This window comes from Amblyomma americanum, chromosome 4 (genome assembly GCF_052857255.1).
Source record: "Amblyomma americanum isolate KBUSLIRL-KWMA chromosome 4, ASM5285725v1, whole genome shotgun sequence".
In the NCBI taxonomy this organism is placed as follows: Eukaryota; Metazoa; Arthropoda; class Arachnida; order Ixodida; family Ixodidae; genus Amblyomma; species Amblyomma americanum.
In genome coordinates this window covers 32,557,676-32,582,814 of record NC_135500.1, presented here as the reverse complement: position 1 = coordinate 32,582,814, position 25,139 = coordinate 32,557,676, and the positions used below count along the sequence as shown (strand labels likewise).

The window sequence follows — 25,139 nt, the reverse complement described above, 5'->3', positions numbered from 1 at the left end:
CCGCCTTTCAACTTCCCGCAAATCTTAAATACCAACTCTCTCTAGAGTCGAAAAAGTGCATAATGACAGGTCTATGGCTACTAGTTTTTTTCTTGCCTATACGATGAATTCTGTCTATAGTTTTCGCCTGAACGCCCAATTTTTCATTAAATATCTTCTGAACCACAGCTTCCCTCAGATCGGAATCTGATTCGTCTTTTGCTTCTTTGACACCAAAAACCAAAAGATTATTACTTCTGCTCCTGTTCTCGTATTCAGTCAACTTATCTGCCTGCTGACGAACAAGGGTCTCTAAAATTTGCATTCGTTTGTTCATTTCTTCGATAATATCAAGAAATCCAGTCATCCTATCGCATTTTGCATTAAGTTCGGTCATTTCTGTTCTCAGTTTATCTATTTTAGCATCCGACGTGGCCTGGTTTTCTAGAATTAACTGCAACATTTCAGCAGTCTTTGGCCCCGGGTTTTCCTCAATATCACCAGAAACCAACAAAGACAGTAACATAGACCAAGTGTCACTCAAAACAGGCAAAGCAGTCAACAATCTTCCAGGGCACGGCAGAACCAACAGAAAGCGGTTGTCACTCCTAACACTTCCAATATTAGTCAAATAACGAACCTGTAACAGCAGGATCGGAGGCTTAGACATGTTACCGATTGTCCAGGTGCCGTGCCCTCTGAGTGCTCCGGCGTCGCGCAGTTCCTTTTGCAGGCTAGCCACTGGTGACGTCCCTCTCATCGACGGAAGACGCCCCTTGAACAGGTTATCGCTGATATCGCTGTCGTGATGGGTCGCGTAGAAAAATGGTGTTTCATCCGTTCCACAGGTGAAAATGCTTGCGGCAACAATCCACGGCAGAACCTGTAACAGCAGGATCGGAGGCTTAGACATGTTGCCGATTGTCCAGGTGCCGTGCCCTCTGAATGCTCCGGCGTCGCGCAGTTCCTTTTGTAGGCTAGCCACTGGTGACGTCACTGTCATCGACGGAAGACGCCCCTTGAACAGGTTATCGCTGATATCGCTGTCGTGATGGGTCGCGTAGAAAAATGGTGTTTCATCCGTTCCACAGGTGGAAATGCTTGCGGCAACAATCCACGGCAGAACCTGTAACAGCAGGATCGGAGGCTTAGACATGTTGCCGATTGTCCAGGTGCCGATTGTCCAGAGAAACAGAAGGACGGAAAGGCAGGCAAATTAACCAGGCGATGCCCAGTAGGCTACACTACACGTGGAACAGGGAACAAAGGGAAGAAAGGAACGAAAGCGCGGCATTGAAATGAATTAATCACGAGGCCATCGAGACTTTCCCCAGAGGGCTTTCGCATGAGGCTATATAAAGCTGCCTAGGCGATAATTTTTACCTTTCTGCTCATCGGGCTCCACAGGACGTCAACGGCTACCGCATAACTATCGCTGAAGACTCGAAACCGCAGAGTGAATGGATGAAACATGACGACGACGAGGATTTACTCGCTTGAAAGTGGTCTGTACCAGTCACAAGACGAGCGCGAGACGCTACGGCAATGGCCGTAGTTTTAATGCCTATAGCAGTCTGCTCATTTCATGGAAGGGAGCCGCCGCGGTGGCTCAGTGGTTATGGCGCTCGGCTAGTGACCCGAACGACGCGGGTTCGATCGCGGCCGCGGCGGTCGAATATAGATTGAGGTGAAATTCTAGAGACCCATGTACTCTGCGTAGTCAGTGCTTGTTAAAGAACCCTATGGGATCAGCGGGGCCTGCCCTATGTGGTATTCCCTTAAAAATTCCACCACCCCGCTAGCAATTGTGAATTGCTGTTCTCTTGAGAGCCCTGTTGAACGTTGCTTTGGTTTTCTGCATGGAAATATTTAGATCAACCGTTCTGTTTGCCAGTCTTATTCATCATGCTTTGCAGTTCGTCTCCTTAGTGACTTGGCAAGGCAATGTCATCAGCGAATCAGAGATTACTTATGTATTCCCTATTAACAAATATGTCCAGAAAAGCGACAACTGCATGGTATGGTCCGGAGATACGAAAATCTGGAGGCCAGCTCCATCACAGCGTCCGGAGGGTGTACTGCAGGAATACTGCAAGGACACCCTGCGACGTTCGTATAACGCTGCAACAGCGCTCCAGTGATGCGAATCTATTCATGAATTTTCTAACTCAACGCGAGGACACCGTTGATTTCCACAGGACATTACGATCTCTATAGACGACGTCCTGCCCATGACTTCGATGCATGAATTTTAAACACACCGGTCTGTGCGTTCGATGAAGTGAGCATACCAGCCCGTTCACGTATTCAGTTTAGAAGTGCCCAAAAAATTTACGGGGTAGTCTGAGTGAACACCCAGTGGCAGCTTGAAAGATATACAGGGATCGCAGTAGACGTAGCCCATTTCCTAAATGGACAAACCGGGGTGCTCATGACGAACTTCAGCCCGGATGCAAACTCCTTAATAATGGCACGACAGTCGCCTTCTCGCAGCCATCGCTGACGGCAACAGTGCATTCGTTATCTCACAGCCACCCACAACAGGTCTGTGGGCTTAAGTGCGTGTGCTGAGAGTAGAAAGAACCTCGTGAGCCTACCTTAAGTAACGCAGGCGATGAGCGCGGTCCGGGAAGCTGAGCGAACAGCTCCTGTGAGCAGCAACCCTTGCAAATTGCAGGCACTGGAGATATCGTCTGATACCAGGCACAAGATTTTGCATCTTCATAGACGACTGAAATCGGCACGGTGACGCGCAGGTGACGTTCGATGAGCAACGGTTTGGAACACAACAACATCGCCATCGAGAAGCGTGATGGCGCCGATTACACTCCTATAAAAAGAGGACAGCTGACACCAAGAACACAGAGCGGTACGTCTAGCCGCACCAAACGCTCAACTTCGCCGCATTTCTTGCATATTGCAGGTGAGCACGTACTCTAGGTTTATTCTTTTTAGCCTAAATACTACACCTTCTGGACTGCTGGTTGACACAGTTTTTTTTATCGGTGGAGTTTCTCTGTCCTGTGTGCTGATGGAAAGAAACGGAGTTGACGTGCTGTATGGCGTATCCACGTCTATAACTGAAAATGCACAAAACGCCATGAAGAAGCCGTGGAAAGTTTAGTGGATGTGACAAAGAAATCTGTAGCGGTAATTTCGGATTTATAAAGCAAGGTGACCAGCGTGAAGAAGTCAAACACTTCTATAAGCCGGGAAATTGAATGTGTGAAGCAAGCTATGAGCTTTCATGAATGAAAATAAATCTCTAGGGGTTCAAGAGTGAAATCAGGAGTCTTCGGGAAGAAATCGCCGCGATGAAAAGGTACACTATCAAGTGCGAAAAGGAAAATTGTGTTCTGAACAAAGAGCTAATAGAAACCATGAACCAACTGGCTGAGTTCAGACAGGAGGAACACCCTTGACATGAAAGGTGTCCCCTGTAAAGAAAAAAAATATATTTGCAACACTGCCTGAATGATTGCACCATCCTTCGATGTTGACGTCAACCACGGAGGTACTCATGCAATTCATAAGATTCCCACAAAAGGAAAAGGTCCCGAAAACATCGTAATCAAAGTCTACTCTGAAGCTTTGCATGACAAGATGCCGCTTGGAGGAAAAACAACTGGTTTTTAGCAGCAGCAGTGACTTTAGGAACTATGACGCTGCGAAAATAAACAAACATCAGTGCCCAGAAATCAGAGTGTGCTTGGAAAAGCAATGCAGACCAAACGGGATATGAACTGGGTTTCGGGAGGCAAGATTCTAATGCAGAAGCTGAAAACGTAAGAACTTGTTTACATTTCCCGAAAACAAGATCTAACCAAGATAATATAAACTTGTTTTTCTGTTTACCGCAACCTTTCCATTGACACAGCTTAATGTCCTCAACAATTGACGGAGGCAAAAAAATGCAAAGATATGAGCGCGTAAGGCTTTCGTTACAACATACGCCACATTTGAAAGAACCTTAATCTGCTAACCGCACTTTCATCGCAACATGATAGCCGCATTCATGTTATCTGCGTTACTGTAACTTTGCTGAAAAACGAACTTTCTCACTAGGGTATTTAATGACATCATTGGCATGTGATTCACATTATCCTGCAGCGCGCTTGGTCTATCTTATAAAAGGTACGCTTATTTTTGCGAAGCTGCACATAGCCAGGACCTCGTCCCCTTTTGTACAGCTGGAAGGGCGAACGATAGTAGGCAGGGTCTCATCAATTCAATTTCAAATCAATTTAATCAGTCAGCCTGATTACACCCCCTGCGGGACTGTAGGCTTCATATATCGCATTACAAATTGACTACTTTAAGCATTTTACTAAGAGCTCCAGATTTCAATTCCTGATTTTCAAAAAAACTACGTTCCGGTAGAAATTGTAGGTGATTTAAAAATAGACGAAAATTGCGCGAACAGCAATGGTTATTCTTACATACTGAAATCATTTAGAGTTCAAAATTTCATGCCTGAACTGACGCGTGTAACAAATTTAAGAACATAAATTAATGACGCTGTTACCAATATCATTACAGGAATTTTGCCAAGTATCTTGCAGAACGTTCCCCGGATCACTTTATAATTTTCGATACAGTTGCAGGGTTAGAAATAACCAGCCTACCATTAGAGCAAGTCTAACTAAAATAGACTGTGATTTGATACGTGCAGTCATTACATGGACGGAATTAGGTGCCATTTACGACGACGATGTTAATGCTGACTTTTCCCAATCGCGGTGGCTCAGTAGTTAGAGCGCTCGGCTACTGATCCGGAGTTCCCGGGTTCGAACCCGACCACGGCGCCAGCGTTTCGACGGAGGCGAAACGCAAGAGCGCCTGTGTGCTGTGCGATGTCAGTGCAGGTTAAAGATCCCCAGGTGGTCGAAATTACTCCGGAGCCCTCCACTACGGCACCTCTTTCTTCCGTTCTTCTTTCACTCCCTCCTCTATCCCTTCTCTTATGGTACGGTTCAGGTGTCCACCGATATGTCAGACAGATACTGCGCCATTTCCTTTCCCCAAAAACCAGTTTTGCCCCCCTTGTACCTCACTAACCACCCACCGCTCATATATATATATATAATGTTACGAACGTAGGTTGCGATGGCTCCGCAGAATAAAGATTTAAGAGAAGTGGGCACTTCTACAAAGACACTTATTTATCAACGTTTCGACCGCGGTGCGGTCTTCTTCAGGACTGTAGTGGTATTGCGTCAGATTGACTTTTTAAGTTTGTGAGCTCAAGTGGAGGGAGAAAGGAGTGTAACACGCAAATAGCAACAACAGTTCAAAAAATTTTGAAAAAAATTAAAAAAATAAAGTCGGGGGTGCGGGGAGCAGACAGGGACAATATTGGGGGAGGAAGCAAAAAATAGAAATTGAAGAAAAAAGGGGGGAAAACTAGTATAGTAAGGAAGGGTGGGGTACAAAAGGAGATGGCGAAACGAGAGAAAGGGAGAGGAAGACGGTGCGGGGGACATGGGCAGCACGGCGACCACAGGCGTACGAAAGCAAAACGTGCAAACAAAACACACAAACAAAATGCACAAACACAAAGGGAGCCGCTGCAGATGCGTGGCCAAAGAGGAGCCGCTGCGCAAATGACACTGGCAGTGACGAACAGGCCAAACCAGGCGCCTTTTGGAGGTCTCACTAATTTCCGGTGAGCCGAGGGCTAGAACGTTAAGGAAGGAGTGGGCTACGTTAACGAGCACATGTGTAAGAACTTACTCACGGGGTCTGGGTATCACTGAACGGTGCACCCCTCTCCCTGGGCGGGTCGTTGAACCGACCTCGCCGGGAATACTTGTTTGTAGGGGAGGAGGGCTGGGCTAGCTGTGTGCAAAGATTTCAAATTGTCGGAAAATGTAAGGAAAGAACGTCAAAAGCTTATCAATACTGCACGAGGCAGGATAGTGTAAGTAAGGAGGGGTATGATTGCCTGAGATATACACTAGGAGTTATAAAAGGTATATCTTAGTTAGCCAATTAACGAGAAGGGTATTATTTTGTTTGGAGGTCGTGAATAAAAGAAAGGGTACCAGGCTTTTCGTTATACCTTCTTGAATAGTATTAAACTTGTGGATAAAATAGAATTCACGTTCACGTTCTCGCCTGTTTTTGAAGCCCCCTTGAATAATTGTTACTTTTAGTTGGTCAAATGGGTGTCCTTCTGCGTTTACATGCTTGGATAGGGGAAGGTTTGGGAGAGACTTGGCGTGTGCGCTGTGACTGTTAAATCGAATGCGAAATGCAGTGTTTGTCTGTCCTATGTATTGCTGGTTACACACAGTGCATTCAAGAAGGTAAATAACGTTTGATGAGTCGCAGTCAAAGTTGCCGTTGATTGAATGCTGGAAAACTGACCTCGTACTAAGTGCGGAACACGTAGTCTGCATGTGCTTGCAAACTTTGCAGCGACCTTTACCACAGGGCTGACATCCATATTTTGGGGTTTTGTGTTCCTTGGAGTGGACTAGATGGTTCTGAATGTTTTTGGCACGCCTGCAAATCACGCGGGGTGCGCATGTAAATATTTCTTTTATTCACGACCTCCAAACAAAATAATTCTACACTTCTCGTTAATTCGCTAATTCAGATATACCTTTTATAACTCCTAGTGTATATCCCAGGCAATCATACCCCTCCTTACTTACACTATCCTGCCTCGTGCAGTATTGATAAGCTTTTGACATTCTTTCCTTACATTTTCCGACAATTTGAAATCTTTGCACACAGCTAGCCCAGCCCTCCTCCCCTACAAACAAGTATTCCCGGCGAGGTCGGTTCAACGACCCGCCCAGGGAGAGGGGTGCACCGTTCAGTGATACCCAGACCCCGTGAGTAAGTTCTTACACATGTGCTCGTTAACGTAGCCCACTCCTTCTTTAACGTTCTAGCCCTCGGCTCACCGGAAATTAGTGAGACCCCCAAAAGGCGCCTGGTTTGGCCTGTTCGTCACTGCCAGTGTCATTTGCGCAGCGGCTCCTCTTTGGTCAGGCATCTGCAGCGGCTTGCTTTGTGTTTGTGCATTTTGTTTGTGTGTTTTGTTTGCACGTTTTGCTTTCGTACGCCTGTGGTCGCCGTGCTGCCCATGTCCCCCACACCGTCTTCCTCTCCCTTTCTCTCGTTTCTCTATCTCCTTTTGTACTCCACCCTTCCTTACTATACTAGTTTTTCCCCCTTTTTTCTTTTATTTCTATTTTTTGCTTCCTCCCCCAATATTGTCCCTGTCTGCTCCCCGCACACCCATGTTTATTTTTTCATTTTTTTTCTCAATTTTTTGAACTGTTGTTGCTATTTGCGTGTTACACTCCTTTCTCCCTCCTCTTGAGCTCACACACTTAAAACGTTCTTCTGACGCGAGACCACTACAGTCCTGAAGAAGACCGCACCGCGGTCGAAACGTTGATAAATAAAAGTGTCTTTGTAGAAGTGCCCACTTCTCTTAAATATATATATATATATATATATATATATATATATATATATATATATATATATATATATATATATATATATATATATATATATATATATATATATATATATATTGTTTTTTTATATGCAGCGATATATGAGACATATACTGCGCCATTTCCTTTCCCCAAAAACCAGTGATTATTATTTTTTTCTTAACTAGTTTTCTGTCATCGCTGATAACTATGTGTAATTCTAAAGTACGACCTTATTCTTATTCAGTTCCTGTTTTTCTTGGAATACGAAGGATATTCTAGATATTTTGAAAAAGTAAAAGATTATTGGGACCAGAAGTCAAGGCGTAATAATATTCTAGTAACATTATTGAGCTTACTAGATAATAATACGGGACTGTGGAGTATAGTAATCAGTGGCAATCCTCGTAACGAAGCCAATTCAACTACGAAAGTAAGTAAATCTGTCGTAAAAATATTTATTAAAACAATAGAAGCTTTACTAGGCTATGTTGACAGGGTCGTGTCTGCAAAAACATGTCCGCAGCAGTTGTGTTGAACTGAGAAGTGGCAGCATTGAACTAGTGGTTGTGATCGAGAGAGGATGTGAAAATGCTGCGCAAACAAAAAACTTTTGAAATCGGATGAACAGTTGAATAATTAGAGCCTAAAATGTCCAAAAAGTGGGCGGGGAGAAAGCAAAAGTGGCGCTAAATTTGGAAACGCCGGAAGTGGGGGAACACATGCCCGGAAGTGTGGGCGGAGCCAAAGTGTTGCGCCATATTTGAATTAATGATGAATTAAATGTGTTAAGCAGTAAATAAGTGAATTAAGGTAAATAAATGGTGAATTAAGGGTGTTAATGATGAACAAAGGTTAATTAAGGGTGAATCAAGGAGTGTAACGACGAAGATGTGTCAACGCAGTATCGGCAGTGATGTCGCTCAGCGTGCGCTACTGGCTGGCTCTAGAACAACCGCCGACGCCTAGAAGAACCCCGTTCAGTGCCTGGTTCTTTCAGGGCCGTTAAACCCCTTTTCAAGTGGTGAAGGTTGCCCCTGATTCCGTCCTGGAGCTGCGCAACGGCACTGTAACATCAGATATGCCGAATAACGCCCCCTCCCCTCCTGGCTCCCCAGCCGCCGCCTGCTCCGCTTCTCTGCTTCGGCGCGCCTCGACAACGGGACCCGGCTGTTTTCAGTGGGCTCGGCGACTGTGAAGTCGAGGACTGGCTGGCTTCCTACGAGCGGGTCAGCACGCACAACCGCTGGGATGAGGCCATGAAACTTAACAACTTCATATTTTACTTGGCTGATGTCGCAAATCTCTTGTTCTGTAACCACGAAGCGGATATCGCCACATGGTTCACGTTCAAGACAAGCTTCACTGAGGTATGTGGCTGTCCTGGCGTGCGCAAACTCCGCGCCGAACAGCGCTTGCGAGAGCGGGCTCAGCATCTCGGCGAGACATTCACTAGCTATATTGAGGACATGGAGGATGTTTGCAAGCACGTGAACAGTGATATGTCCGAGGCTGATAAGATAAAAAATATCATGATGGGTGTCGATGAAGATGCGTTTCAAATGCTTCTGGCGAAGCAGCGGGACACCGTGGCCTCCGTCATCAGCTTGTGCCAGAGCTACGAGGAGCTCCGCAAGCAACGCGTCCTAACTCGTCGCACCGTACAGCATGCCGAGGTGCTGTCCGCTGATGCCGTGAGCGGAGGAGGGCAGAAGCTCAGGCACGATATTCAGCAGTTCATCAGAGAAGAGATCGCACGTCCACTAGCGCTCATCTCTGGAGCTCGGGACCCCACCCCGCCCCCCAGCGCTGACTCCCACCCTTCAGGAGACGATCCGAGCCCAGGTCGCACAGGACCTGCCACCCCTGCTTCAGCAACCTGTGGCTGCCCCTCTAACGTACGCTGCCGTTCTGGCCAGACCACCATCCAGTCCCTCTGGCCCTTTTCAAGACGCCACTCAAGTGCCGCTGCCTTCGACGCCTCCGCCTGTTTTCGCGTATCAGGCTCGGGTGGCACAACCGTCGCCTCGCTTCACGCCGGCAGTCTATCACTACGGTCGTGCGTGGCACACATCAGACAACAGGCCCATTTGCTTTGCCTGCGGCTTTGCCGTCCATGTAGCCCGCCACTGCCGCAGTCGTTCTTCTTCACCTGCTGACGTCCTGCCGCCATCTGCGAATGGGTCTTACACACAGCCACCCCGCATGCAAGTGGACACACTGCCTCCTGCCTTCTCCACCGACCGCCAGGCTGCCTGCCACCTTTCGCCGCTCCTCTTCTGCGCGGCGCCGTTCCATCTCTCCTATCTGCTGTCGCGCCAGCCTTTCCGCTGCGGAAAACTAATGAGCGCAGTTCCCGAGGCAAGAGCTCCGTCCCCTGGGAACTCTATAAGGGCTCTAATTTCACCAAGAAACTTTTTGGTTTTTTGTCGGAGGTGTTGTAACCTGTGCTCTCGTGGACAAAGGGCTGCTGTCTCACTTATGGACGTCAAATTTTGTCAAAAACTGAAGAAAGTTATGACGCCATTTTCCGGAGTTTCTCTTCGCACTGCTACCGCCGATCAGGTCGAGCCGCTCGCAACATGCACAGCGCGAGTCGTTATTCAAGACGTCTTGTACATCATTCAATTCCTGATCCTCTCCTCTTGCTCCCATGAGGTAATTCTAGGATGGGACTTTCTTTCTGAGCACTCCGCCGTCGTCGATTGCGCCCGCGACGAAGTTACCTTCTCTGCCCTGCCCAACGCCTCCCCGGCCGCAACGAGTCCGGAATATCCGGGCAAAGTACATGCGTGTCACGATGTCGAGCTCCATGCAAACTCCTCCGTCCTTGTATTCCTCTCGTGCGCCTCACCACGCGACCAACCCGTCCTACCTGTACTCTTTACTCTCTCTGAGTTATTTATTCGCCGCAAGAACATGCCAGTTATCTTCGCTGTCCTCACGGTGACCTCCGGAACGATAGACATGCTCGTCAGCAACCCTCTGTCATCTCCAGTGACCCTGATTCATGGTGAATGCCTTGGGTGCGTCGAACCGGCTGAACTCCTGCAACTCGCCGACGAACGAGAAACTGTTCTTGCTCTATTGCTGGACTCTCCTACTCCTGTTCCCCTGTCACCCCAACCACCGTCTGACATCCTGTATAGCGCCATCGATCAAGATCTCACTTCTCCCTACCGTGACCAGCTGTTCCACCTGTTGCACCAATTTCGCTCATCGTTTGACGCGTGCCCGTCTCCCCTCGGGAGTTCTTCAAGATGTTCACCATACCATAGATACTGGCGCCCATCCACCTCTGCGACAGCACTCATATCGCGTGTCAGCGACAGAGCGTCGAGTCCTCACTGAGCAAGTGGACGACATGCTCGGGCGCGGGATTACAATGCCGTCGCACAGCTCTTGGTCATCCCCTGTCGTGCTGGCTCGAAAGAAAAATGGCTCCATAAGATTCTGTGTGGATTACCGCCGCCTTAACGCAACAACTAGAAAACACGTTTATCCTCTGCCACGCACCGGTGACGCCCTCGATTGCCTCAAAGGTGCGGAATTCTTTTTGTCACTGGATCTGCGTTCTGGATACTGGCAAATCCCCATGGCCGACTGCGACCGTGAAAAAACTGCTTTCTTCACGCCCGACAGATTATACGAATTTAACGTCATGCCATTTGGTCTTGGCAATGTCCCGGCACCATTTGAACGCATTATGAATAACGTCTTGCGTGGCTTGCGCTGGAAGACGTGTCTTTGCTACCTCGACGACACCATCGTTTTTTTCGGCCGACTTCTCTACACATCTAACTCGCCTGCGCCAAGTGTTGACCCTCCTCACCGCCGCCGGCCTGCAATTAAATTTGAAGAAATGCCACTTTGGAGCTCACCAACTGACCACACTCGGCCTTGTCGTATCCAAAGCGGGCATCCTTCCGGATCCTGCAAAGCTTCGGGCGGTTGCCGACTTTCCAAAGTCGTCTACTCTCAAAGAATCGCGGAGTTTCATTGGCCTGTGTTCCTAATTCCGGCGCTTCATACGAAATTTCGCTACCATCATTTCGCCTTTGACGCGTCTTTAAGCCCAGAGCTCTTTGTCGTCATGTTCCTCTCAGTGCGATGAAGCTTTTGTTACTTTACGTCGACTCCTTACTTTACCCCCATCCTTCGCCATTACGACCCTAACGCCCCGACAGAGATACACACGGGTGCTAGCGGCGTGAGCATTGGTGCTGCGCTCGCCCAGCGAATACCTGGATTTCAAGAATACGTTGTCGCCTATGCGAGCCGCACACTGTCCAAGGCCGAGATCAATTACTCCGTCACAGAAGAAGAATGCTTGGCCATTCTATGGGCGATAACCAAATTTCGACCATACCCCTACGGTCACCCTTTCGATGTAGTCACCGATGATCATGCTTTGTGCTGGCTGTCGTCGTTGAAGGATCCATCGGGTCACCTTGGCCGTTGGGCTTTGCGCCTCTAGGAGTACGACATTCGAGTCGTCTACCGCTCTGGCCCCAAGAACTCTGACGATGACACCCTCTCCCTGCCTCCGCTACCTTCCGACAAAAAAAAAACCTCAAATGAGTATACGGCCCCTCCCGCTTTGGCGCGCCGCTTGTACGCCAGTCGCTCTCTCGCCGTTGCCGCGTGCAGATGGTGTGTTCGCGCGCTGATGCGGTGGGGCTTAATTGCGCGTCGTGTGGTCGTGTGCCATCATGTTTAAGCCGTCTGTGCCATCGCATAGCCTAGCTTCGACGTCCAGACCACATGTAAAGAGAGGCAAAGAGAATCAAAGAGAAGCAAAGAGAGGCGACGAGTGCCGAGGAGGCGTCAATGCTTTCGCATTACTCCAATCCGGCTTGCCGCAGCGATCTTGAATTTTTCAGTATGTTAATAAAGCTCAGTCGTTTCAAGCAAGATTTCTTCCAAATCCACAAAGCGACCCCAGTTTACCATACCCCGTACTTGATATGTTTCGGTTATATGAGGTAAACGCTGCTGAAATGGCGTCAATTAGTAGTGACACGCCACATAGCCAATCACAGTCATCATCATCATCACCTTGATCACACCTACAGCAGGGAAAAAGCCTCTCCCATGTGTCTCCGATGTGACCCTGTCCTTTGCAATCTGCGCCCACCCTATGTCTGAAAACTTCTTAATCTCATCCGCCCACGTAACCTTCTGCCGCCCTCTGCTACGCTGGCCTTCTCTTGGAATCCACTCCGTTACCCTTAAGGACCACCAGTTATCTTGCTTTCGCATCACATACCATGCCCAAGCCCATTTATTCCTCTTGATTTCGACTAGGATGTCATTAACATGCGTTTGTTCCTTCACCTACTCTGCCCGCTTCCGGTCTCTTAACGTTACACCTACCATTTTTCTTTCCATAGCTCGCTGCGTTTTCCTCAACTTGAGCTGAATCCTTTTCGTTAGCCTCCACGTTTCTGCGCCGTTTGTTAGTAGCGGTAAGATGAAGCTGTTGTACATTTTTGTTTTCAGGGATATTGGTAAACTGCCATTCATGATCTGAGAGAACCTGCCATATGCGCTCCACCCCTTTCTTATCCTTCTAGTTATTTCCCTCCCATGATCCGGATCAGCGGTTACTACCTTTTCTAAGTAGACGTATTCTTTTACCACTTCCTGGCCCTCGCTGCCAATTGTGAACTGCTGTTTGCTTGCTAGAGTATTGAACATTACTTTGGTTTTTCTGCATGTTAATTGTTAGGCCCACCCTTCTGCTGTGCCTGTTTAACTGATTGATCAAGATTTGCAGTTCTCCTCCTGAGTGACTCAGCAAGACAATGTCATTAGCGAATCGCAGATTATTTAGGTGTTCTTCATTAACTCTTATCCCTAACTGTACCCAATTCCGGTCCCGGAATATCTCCTGTAAACAGGCCTGCTTCTATTATGTGAACTTGTGTACACCCGATTATATTTGACCCTTTGGAGCTGTTGACGCGATTTTTTTTTTGTTTTCCTGCTAGATATGTTTCTTCATATGTATAAATAGTCTGCGACGAGTTAACACAGATACATGTTCATTTCTCACATCAAAACTATTTCAGATATAGCACCTGTCTTACTGCACATTCCATTGCATACTTTTTTTTCGCTGGTTCTAAGTCCTGCATGTATATATATATATATATATATATATATATATATATATATATATATATATATATATATATATATATATATATATATATATATATATATATATATATATATATATATGTGTGTGTGTGTGTGTATGTGTGTGTGTATATATATATGTAATAACGTGACAGTCTGTTGGCCTTGTCAATTAGGGGTGGGAGCCTCGTCAAGCTACTGAGTTTGTGGCTTTTTGCTCCTACCCTAGCATTTTTTTCTGTTCTTCAGGACAAAAAATGCTGAATAAAGTTGATTGATTGATTGATTGATTGATTGATTGATTGATTGATTGAATAGCATTGGCGGGATCGTGTCTCCTTGCCTGACGCTCTTCCTTATTGAAATATTTTTGCTGACTTTATGGAGGCGTATGCTAGCTGTGCAGTTGCTATATATTATCTTCCAGCATTTTGACATAAGGGTCTTCTACACCGTGACTCCGAAATTCCTGTATGACTGCTCAGGTTTACAATGAGTCTAATGCTTTCTCGTATATCAAAGAACGCTATATATGGGGGTTGGCTACATTCTGTGCATTCCTCTGTCACCTGATTGATAGAGTGAATATGATATATTGCCGAATATCTTTCACGAAAGCCTGCCTGATTATTTGGTTGATTAAAGTCTAAGGTTGCCCTGACTCTATTTGCGATTACCTTAGTAAAGACCTTGTAGGCAACGGACAGTAAGCTGATCGGTCTGTCATTTTTCAAGTCCTTGGCGTCTGCTTTCTTATGTATTAAGATAATGTTTGCGTTCTTCCAAACTTCTGGTAAAGTAGATGCCGTTGGGCATCACATTAATGCTGATTAAAAAAACTTGACATTCTAAAGTCATTTTTATGTAGGCTGTTTTATGACTCGTTCTGTCCTCAGTGAAGCCATTCACCTTGAAGCCAACTAGGGTCGCTCCCGTAGTAAGGAATGGGGATAACCCAAACCCTTATAACTATACGCTTATCTCGATTATTTCTGTTATAAATTATGCTTGTGAAAAGATATTGGCTTACAAGTGTGAACAGTTTGTAGTAACATATAATCTACTAAGCCACCTGCAACATGGTTTCCGATTAAACCATTTTATGCCCTCCATAGTTCTACTTAATAGTAAGAATTGGTTTTTGGGGAAAGGAAATGCGAAGTATCTATCTCATATAGTTCTAATTTGGTTAAGGAAATGAGGCGTTTCAAGATAACAAGCTTACGGCTATTACGTTTTTAGACCTCGGGAAGGCTTCTAATGGGGTCGGGCACCTTGTTACTGAGCAAATGAAGGTGCTATGACATTCTTGGCGAGCCTTTTAAGTATATTCGAGTTATATTGAAAGCTGCCACAGATAGTTGAAATAAACGGTATCCAGTCGACAAATCTACCAATTACGGCGCGGGTTCCTCATATGCTTCTATTGGGGTAAAAATTATTTTCACTACCAGAGGTCCTTCACCTAGAATTTTACACCTTTTCTACAAATGGGCTTTTTCAGTTAGAAGTGGGCTTTTTTCAGTACAGCATTGTCAGCAGTGTAATACATGCGAATACAGCTAAGACCTGCTAACTAGCAGGCTGGCGAACTAATGTCGACTAGGTAACTCCTTAACGTTTAACGTCTTAGCTATATTCTGAAGTACAACACCTATGAGAATGCTATGTCGAAAATGCCCTCTTTAAATAAGAATGCCCATTTTTAAAAATTGTGCATAGTCAGGTCACACACCCTGTATATCAATGTCCTCCCTCAAATCGCTGATTCTGTAGAAATGCTTATGCATGCAGCTGATACGTGCACTGTACTGAGTGCTGATCATTTGGTAGAGTTAGAGAGTCGTACTTTTGCTGAACTTTGTAAAATGCCTAACTGGTTCACTTTTCATATATAAATGCAAGAAAGACCCAAGCTATCATATTCTATTATTTGCATGAAAGAAGTGGATCCCAAAAATGTAGAAGAATTTATTAATAATAGCGTGCTGCAAAACGCGCGCAGTTAATTAATTGGGAATTTTATTTAAAAAATCCTTGCATGGGAGAGAGCATATAGGTGCTCTTTTTGCACGGCTGGCGTTAGGGTGTACTGCCTTGTTAGGAGCCAGTGAGTACTCCGATAGAGGTATCGTGCGTGCCCTCTATTTCATATTCCTTAATTCTCACCTTATATAGAGTGTTGAATACTGGGGATACATTTAACAAAGTTTATATTAACTTGATCATGCGTAAATAAAAACGGGCTTTAAGGAATAATGAACAATTCTAGTTTGACTGATTAAACAACGTGATATTCAGAACTTTACATATATTGCCATTTCAGCTTTCGCACGGCAGAAACACGACTGAATGTGTATAAAATATTGTAAGGTTTAACCGCCATTTTCATGCCTCGCTGTATTAGACCTCAAATCACACCAGAACACTCACGCAAAAAAAAAATCAATTCATCGGCACACAAAAACGATTTTTGCAACGATTATTAGTTCGCGGGTACTGAGGTTTGGCATGGGTTGCCGGCTTCTATAGAACAATGACCTCCTTTTTCAATATAGCTCAGAAAGCACAACTTTAGCTAGTTCTTGAACTAGTTTCAAATACAGCGCATTTGTACACACGTTCATTTTCAAAATGGCATTTTAGTGCAGTGGCATTGACTGGGTAATTTAAAACGAATGTCGAAGCGAATGTGGTGTTTCAAACGCGTATGTTTGAAAAATTTTTCTATACTTCAGATTTGTGACAAGTGTTGCCATTCCCTTCTCGAATATTTGTCTTCCGTGAATTAGTAATGTGCGTTGTGCTTGCATGGAACTTTTTTATTTATCGGACCTCAACGAACCTCTGGCAGTCGGTCTTTTTGAAGAGTGCTTTTGTACGCTCTAAATTTTCTATAAGCTAAGTCCAGATTATGATTGTGACTGAACCGCGCTTTTTACTCTGGACGCGCTTGAGAGCAATGCGGCTCTTTCTAGGCTCCTCTTGGCTTTCCCGCCGAGGACAGTCTCACATCTATCGTCACATTTGTCGTTACTTAAGTACACCACGCAGTGATTGGTCTCTGGGTGCCTCGGAAGCCTCTTCTACTGAATCCAATAGCGCGCCTCTGACCTCGAGAACGCTCGCTATAAGGCTTTTTTTTTTCACTAAGTCCCTTCAGTTCACTGAAAGTTATGATGCACTTATGTCTGGCGAGAGATCTGCCAAAGGCACTATAATGGTCGTTTTGCGACGTTTCGTTGTTTAATGCTTGAATTAGAGAGACGCTTTGCCCGAAGCGCTTGTTCAAAAGGAGCCGCATTTGCACCTTTTCTCGATATGTGGGCACTCGTGGAAACCGCGTAATAGAACGGCGCTTGGTGTCCATAGTGGCATACATCTTTAAACAAAACAGCATTTCTTAACACTGGGTTACGATCCGCGGCGTACTGTATTAATCCGCTAGCCAATCACAAATGCGAACGAAATCAGCTTTTTTAATATTTGAGTTTAATAAAGAAGCCAGGAACCGAAATTCTACAGCTTATAACTTTTTTTCTCGTGATTAGCTTCTTGTTTATGCGACGAGAGAAGTTTGAACAACAGACTACTTTTTGTCGTGGAGGAATTCTGTGCGCCGGTCCTGAATGTGCGCGGAGCTTCACTGCAGACTTGAGTTGTATCCGACTATATCTCGTAGACAAAACCCATGAGGATATTTTGAACGCCGGGCCGAATGTCTGAGATTTACGCAAGCATCAAACATCATGATCATCATCAACCTGACTACACCCACTGCAGGGCAAAGGCCTCTCCCATGTCTCTCTATTTAACCCTGTCCTTTGAGAGGTGCGCCCGCCCTATGCCTGCAAACTTCTTAACTTCATCCGCCCACCTCAAGCAGTTTGCCTTTAAATCTTCGGCGATGAATGGTGCTAACAGAGCATGGAGAGGAAATCAGCTAGTAGCAACTGTATCGTTGAGTACACTTTCGAACAAAGCACTACTGCAGCGCACAAAACGAAATATTTCAAAACGAGTGTTCTCCTGCTTTATTTTAACGAAAAGGATATTTCTCGAAATCTGGTATTTTTACACTTACAAATTTCTCCAACAAAATTATTAGTCTGAAGAGAATCCTTTCTGGTTTCAACACAAGCAAGAAATGAGACTTACTACTGACTCTTCCCGTAGACTACCGTCTACGCCCGGGCACTAGTGTTCGCGCTGCTATAGACTGTGATTGTAACGATTATGTGGCAACCAATTCTACGCAAAACCATGTGTCGGCGATTGAGCCTTTTTGCTTCGTCTTTCTCTCCGTGATTATAGCTTATTGTTCATTTCTTGTGTTTATTTTTAATTTGTCGTTTACTGTGGTTATGACTGTTCTTGTTGTTTTTTCATTGAGCTATCAATTTCTCGCGTGTGCATTCTCTTCTCCAAGATAATTATTGTTTCCAGTAGACGTGCTTTAGTGCGCATTATGTCGTCAGTTTTAGTGTGACCTCTCCCCTGTACAATAAGCAGTAGCAGGCGGATGCGCTGTGCGTGCAATTAATTAATGACATGGAAGTCTGCCTGCGTATGCGGATTGGATCAGCCGAGCCGATTAGGTTCTGATCTTCTCATTTAAGCGCTGGACCGCGGCCAAATGTTCTAACGGTACGCAGCTCTAGGAGCTTACTCAAGATTTGAGTATCAAAATTTAACATTACACCAGCCTTGTTTACGGAATTCGCGAAGGCAAGCTGGGCAGTAAGACCAAATTTTGAAAACAGCGAATGTCGCATTTGTTGCAGGCAGTAAAGAAGCGTTGAATAAACTCACCGCTCCATGAGAAAGCGACGGCTTCTAAAGACTGCTCCATGAACATAGCCTGCAACAAAGCGAGGCCAAGAAATGTAGAGATATTGACGACGCTTAAGCGACCAAGATTTTGTTTCGCCGGATAAGCAATGACTGTGATCGGTATCGCTGAGGAGTCCCTTTGAGCTCCTGAGATACGCAATTTCACGGGGGCAGTGGCAGCATGTGCGATAACAAAGCTGAGCTTATTTTTAGGTCCTTGTGTGATGCAAGTGCAAGACCGAGGCTGCTAGTTTCCATGAGCTCTAGATTGGTTGGATTTTCCGGAAATCACCTAAAGCAAGGTTTATGCTAAAGCGGGGTACCAGCTCCTGCGGTTTCGTTGCTGCACCACAATTTCTTACTACAGCGCGCTAAAATTTTGGAAGCAGTGGGCATGCTATTTCTTTGGGCCCAAACATTTCAACATTTAAAATTCGTTAGAATTACTTTGTTCATTTTAAACACAACAGGCGCGCGGAGCCGGAGGCGGTAGTAGCCTCTCCCTGCGGTCAGGTGATTCTTTATATTGGGCTATATGTTATGTGGTCTTTCGTGTTCAAAAGGTGCGAATGGGCTAAGAGAAGACCCGTAATAGAGAGTTGCGGATGAATTTCCACCAGCTGGGCTTTCGAAACATTTAATTATGCGCCACATAAGAATTTCATTTTTGCAATTCGTCTGCATCGAAATGCGGCCGTTGTGGCCAGGGTTCTATTGCTCTGCCTTGTGATCAGCAGCCGAACACCATAGACCATAACATGACTAAGTGCATTCCGTGCCAAGGGAATTCTGCAGAGAGATATGTGCCCCGGTTTCAACACTTAAATCACTGGTGTTCACGTCCATATGAAAGGAGAGGCGAAAGTGGTCGTGTGATGAGCAGTGCCGATCGATTCAAAGTGTACGGTACACTCGACAGAGCAATGACAGTTGTAGGCTTTCCCACGGGCACGCACACAGATCGAGTTTTTTCGGCACCTCTTTTTCGCAGAACATGGCTGCCAATGGCAAATAGTAGCTTGTGAGCGTACCTTGTTGGGCCGGTTGCTGCAGTTTTTCCGTAATCAGCGGATAAGCTACTCTTTCATGAGTAAAATGAGATGTCTTGCTGACGTGAAGGATAAAATCGTAGCTTCAAAAGAAATTCTGCAGATTTCTAGCGGGAAATAACGGCATACAACAACGAGTGGTAAACGTCGCTTTTGCGATTTTGGAAATTTTTACGCATGATTAAGCGCTGAGCGAGACATAAAATTTTCTGAACCTGAATATTTCCTAGTAATTTGATGCAAACTTTGTTTGAAGCGCTGCGCAAGACTTCTTTTGCTTCAAGAATTTCTGAGTATAAAATTGGAAACATTGTTCAAAAGTTACGCAATTGAAATGAATTTTAGGACAATAATGGGACAAGATGAACCAAAAATTTTCCGCCAAAACTTTTTCTCAATATTCATCGGTCGCCACTACTACCGTCACTGAAATTCATTATTCTATAAGGGTAAATGATGCTTTAACTGCACATCAAAATCTTGTTAAATTGTAACTTGCAAGAAATGGTAAACCTTTATTCTCGTTTAACAAACTTCTTGTCGTACAGTGTGTAAGAAGATTGCTCAGACAGGTACAAGTGTCTAGGAGATCGGCGAAAACGCCGCGAAATGCCTGAAAAAGCGCCATTCTCCTTACAACCCAAGAAATTTGACTCTTGCGTAGAGCGTCTGAGAAAGTTGAAAGGGCGGCAGTGCAGCATAAAAAGTCCCGTTCAAAAAAAACTAAGCGTGTCATTTCAAACACGACACAAGACACACACGGTGCACACGGAATAAAGGACAAACAAATGTGTACAACGGAATCGATATCATTAATTTTACATCATGGTGACATTGGCAGCAACAATAAATATTCATAAAGGTATTCAATTAGAACTTTTTGCTGGGCTAGTTGGTGCATGTTACTAAGAAAAGAAGCGCCGACAGAGACAAGACGTAAGAAGCGCTTACTGACAACTGATTTTTTATTCAGGGAAACACGCAATATATATAGGCGAACAGTACCGGTGATAATCAGAGGCGGTAAACGTCACATGGTGTATAGGGCCATAAAAGCGATAAAAGACTTGCATGGTGAATATGTAAAAACGATAAGAAAGAGCAATGACACGTGATGTACAAGCCACATGAAAAGGAAAGTATAAAAGGTTTTTAAAAACAAACATGATTTTCAATTTTTTAGGCATGCGCAGATGCCAGCTTTTTACACATGTTCCAAATTGAACCGCGGCCTTCTAGGAAAGCCAGTTCACTTTCATGGAGCAATTTTGACGGGTCGCTTACGCATTCGAAGCCCTTTCGTTTGATGAAAAACGCCTCTTTTAACTCGCGAGCCAAGCTGTCTCGACTTCTGTATAAAACAACAGTATCTTCTAAGCGAGGCATGCACTTACATTTTTTACAATGAATCGGAAGATTAGATCCAGTGCCCTTGTAAAGTGATCGGTCATGTTCCCTCAAACGCTCGTTCAGACACCTTCCTGTTTGGCCAATGTAAACCTTGCCGCATGTGAGCGGGATCTGGTAAACCACCCCTTCCTTGCATCCGACAAACATTCGAGCATGATTGGTTCCACAAATTTGCTTTTTTTTGGTTTTTGGTTAATAATCCGAGGACACAAGGAAGCCAGCTTACAAGGGGCGGAAAAAACTACAGGGACCTTGAACTTATTCGCCACCTTCTTCAAGTTATGTGCCACACGGTGCGAATACGGGACGACAACAGGTTTTACCCTCCTGTAATCCTCCGGAATGTGATGCCTTTTCGTGCCTTTTAGTTTTTGATGCAAGGACAGTTACTACCGACAAGACGGTCTGTGGGAATCCTGCCCTTTGCAGCCGTTCCATCTGGAGTTGAAAGCTCCTTTGCATACAATGTTCACATGACCTCTTAATCGAGTATTCTAATGCTGATATGGCTATGGCTCGTTTGACTGTTTTAGAGTGAAATGACTTATATGACAAAAGGTCTTTTTGAGCCCGTGGGTGGTACATCCAGCAAATTCCATCATGTACACTGTAAAAAAAAATGCTCCGCACTACAGAGAAATCCGCTGGTAATGCGTTGCCGGAGGGTTTTCCGCAACATGAGGTACGGACTAAATGTCAGAAACAGAGACTCCGTATGACGACTGTCACATTCTTGGTAACGGAAAGTTACGCCATGCTATGCACGAGACCGAAATCGTTTTTTCACAACGAATGCTTATGTTTTGTTCTTATTGAAATTTCCGCAACGTGTATGCATATGTCCTCCGTTCACTCGGAAGTCATTTCATCTAGAGCGGAAACTATCTGTATTGTAATTATGTACTTTCTGTAGTACATGAACATGTGTCTTCGTATAGCTTCTGCCCGCAATGTTCACTGCAGATATAGCCGTCCAGGTGCCAAAGAAATAAGTATTATGTACAAGGCTTTCCTTTACGCATATTATGTAGTGCATACGTACAAAGAATGCAGCTTAGAATGAAAGAGTGGTAAGTGTTTGGGTGAGTACAAGTACATACGTTTTATTTTCATGGCAAACTACACACATTGTACATCTGCACATTGCTGTCGGATCCATCTGAAAAGCATAAAAAAATCCTCATTTAGTGGTCACACAACACTAAATATAAATTTCACAAATACATTTCAACCATCTGCTATTGAACAATCGGCTTTCGTAGAAGCTTTCAAAAGCCATTCACCGAGAACCAACCCGTTACAATTTATTGCCCAAAATTCATTTCTCATAACAGTAAACAGTAAAAACCACAGGTCCAGAAAGAAGCAGACAAAATGCGCTTTCCCGGGCGGCACTATGCGCATGAAAGTCTTTACAGTTGCTTATCATTTTGTGCAAATAGAAAGTAGCTCAGGATGAGGGCCAGATGCAATTCAATGCAGCTGCCTTTCTGTACATAGTACTAAATGCACAACTTAGCGAGCAAGGAACATTGGTAACATCTGAAAAAGGTGGGAGACGCTTGCCGAATTTATCGTCCATCCAATTTGTTATAGGCAAGACAAGACGAAGCGAAAGTCCCGCACTCAGTTTATATCCAGTTCCCGGGCATGCCCGTTGCGGCAGATTATGACGCTTTTTATTATGACACAAACTTGGAATACGGCCCCAGGAAGCACACTTCCCCAAAACCGCATGTTTTCACTCATAGCTTCCATTATCTCAGCATGTGCAAGAAAATGTACTAATATCTGATGTCAGTGAAAATGCAGTCACACGTACCGGAAGCAGCTCACTAAGGCATTCCAATATCTCTGCAGTGTGCCACACAAGGAACGGATGCTCAAGTTTCAAAAAAGGGCTCTTGGCAGAATTTTATCCAAAGGCCGTTGCCATGTGAACCTTTTCAAAATTATGACCCAGAAAGACGAAGTGTCCTCATGTGTCTGATGCAAAAGAAGGATGAAGGCATGAGTCTTTCTGCTTTTTGAACAGCTGTGATAAGTTTTTTACTGGTACTGCTTGGTGCAGCTTGTCTCCTTCTTGACATTTTGTGAAATAATTATATATCTGCGAAAGATCTCGCTAGCAAACATTTTGGCACTAATGGAGAAGCAAAAAGACCCATGTCCTAGGCCCTTTTTGTGGCACTAAAGGAAGGCTTGCCTTTTAGAGTCATTGATTACGAAGAGGTCCATGTGGCAACAAACTTTGAGAGAATTTCTTCAAGGGCTCTTTGTTCTCATGAGGTGCCCTGTAGATATATCACAACACCTCAGTGAGCTGTTACCAGCCCTGTGAGTTCACTGTCACTTGACATCAAGGGTATGTACTTTTCCTCGCCACATGCAGCAATGATGTATATGTCAAGAGAAAGCATAAAAGATTTCTAAGTGCAATTCCAGATTGCTTGCGGAGGAAAGCACAAGAGTGGCCATGCTCAGCTGTTACCTTTGCTTTGCTCGAGTTCTACAGTGAGTACTACGTAATGACAGATGTCTGCATCAACTCACATTTAACACCCGTCCTGTGCGACCTCCATCTTGCACTACATGACAGGCAACTTTATAACACCCTTCATGCAAAGAGTGTCATCAGGGTCGGTGTGTTCTGTCAGTTTACTGGTCCTGTGGTTTGTGCTGTGTTTTCTACTCTTAAATTATTTACTGCCTTCATTCTCCACTCCATGAAGCCTGAATGTGCTACACTGGGCTGCTCCACGGGTCGTGGAGCAGCCCAGTGGCCATTTTTTTTTCATACGTCGGAGGCACTCAGCTCGAAAGTCATGCTTACTATATTCAGCAGACAAGGGTACATGTGAGACACATCATTAATAACTAATTCTCACAGTGGTATCTGGTGCAAGAATACCTAAATACTACTCAATTTTTGCTTAAGTTTTCAGATACACTCTTAGATTAAAAACATAATTTGGCTACATTAGCAGAAGCACAGCACCAAGGTACTCACCAGTTACCTGAAGCACTGTACGCAAGTTCTCGTGCCATCATGAATACAGCACACTGTCCACGTCTTCATTATGCCATGTCACTCCAGCACTTCGGTAGCAAAATTTTCCTTTAAAAAAAGTTGTTTTGTTTATGTTAGACTGGTCATATTTAATTTTACTATATACTATGTACTTCTCATTGTATTGCCCCAGACTAAAAAATACCAATGATCACGCTTTGAATTATGTCATATGTGATCACCAAATTATGTGATCACCATTATGTAATCACCAATGTGTTCTTAGAAATTGTGATTGAAATAAATCTGAAAAAATATTATTTCAGAAAATGTGGCACAAGGAAGAAGGACGCTAGCTAGATAACCTGGACGAATGTTTTCAGTTGCATGCAGCCACCGGCACCATTGCACACAAAATGTACAATAAAGTGGGTTTTACCTTTCCGAATAGAATTTAATGCTGCAAACATTTAAGTAAAAAAATTCAACCTTCCATTCTGCATAAAGGAAAGAAAATTCCTCTCGTTTTTTCACAAGCCTCTGCAAGTACACAATTCAGTGAATCTACTCTACAAGTACTTGAATCTATCAGCACGAGACAGGGACGAGAAAAGAAACAAAACAGGCACTGACTCGCAACTGAAGTTTATTGAAGTGAACAGAGAGTATATAGAAAAGCCACACGCCACAAACTACACAATTACACATAAGCTGCATCACAACATAAGTAAAAGATTGCCCTTAACATTTCTCTCATCTAGACAGTCCAACCGGCTGCATGTTAACGCTATGGGCAGCACACTCACACATTCGTCACCGAGGCATAAGATGTGTCTAGCCTCAATAATTGTCTGGTTAATCTGCTGTGAACGTAGTGCCAAAATGCGTGTCGCCGAAAGGAATGGCTAGCAGCCTTCACATCCCTTGTAATATGCAGCTAAGTTACAACCCCTACCAATATCCAAATACCTCTCATGCTCCTGTAGTCTTACATTGATACACATTCCAGTTTCACCAACATAAACCCAACCACATGATAATGGTATGCAATGCATGCAATGGTTGCAAGGCACATATATGTTGCCACGTTTCATTCGACACATGCGCTTTTCCCTAACGAAATTCACAAAATTATTAACAATTTTACAGATTGTAGACAACTTATTAGGGGCCGAACACACCATTTTTACGTCATACCTTCTGGCCACAGTTTTCAAATTTTGCAACAATCTATGTATGTACAGTAACACAGTCAGT

General features: G+C 44.7%; 1 protein-coding gene across 2 annotated transcripts in view; it reads right to left on the bottom strand.

Moving 5' to 3' along the window:
- The window catches only part of LOC144130061 (uncharacterized), a 263,082-nt gene that overhangs the window by 62,458 nt on the left and 175,485 nt on the right, over positions 1 to 25,139 (bottom strand). For both annotated transcript variants that reach the window (XM_077664085.1, XM_077664084.1), the window contains exon 4: positions 18,393 to 18,441. In XM_077664085.1, coding sequence (XP_077520211.1) covers positions 18,393 to 18,441 — 49 coding nt within the window. The remainder of the gene's footprint in view (positions 1 to 18,392; positions 18,442 to 25,139) is intronic.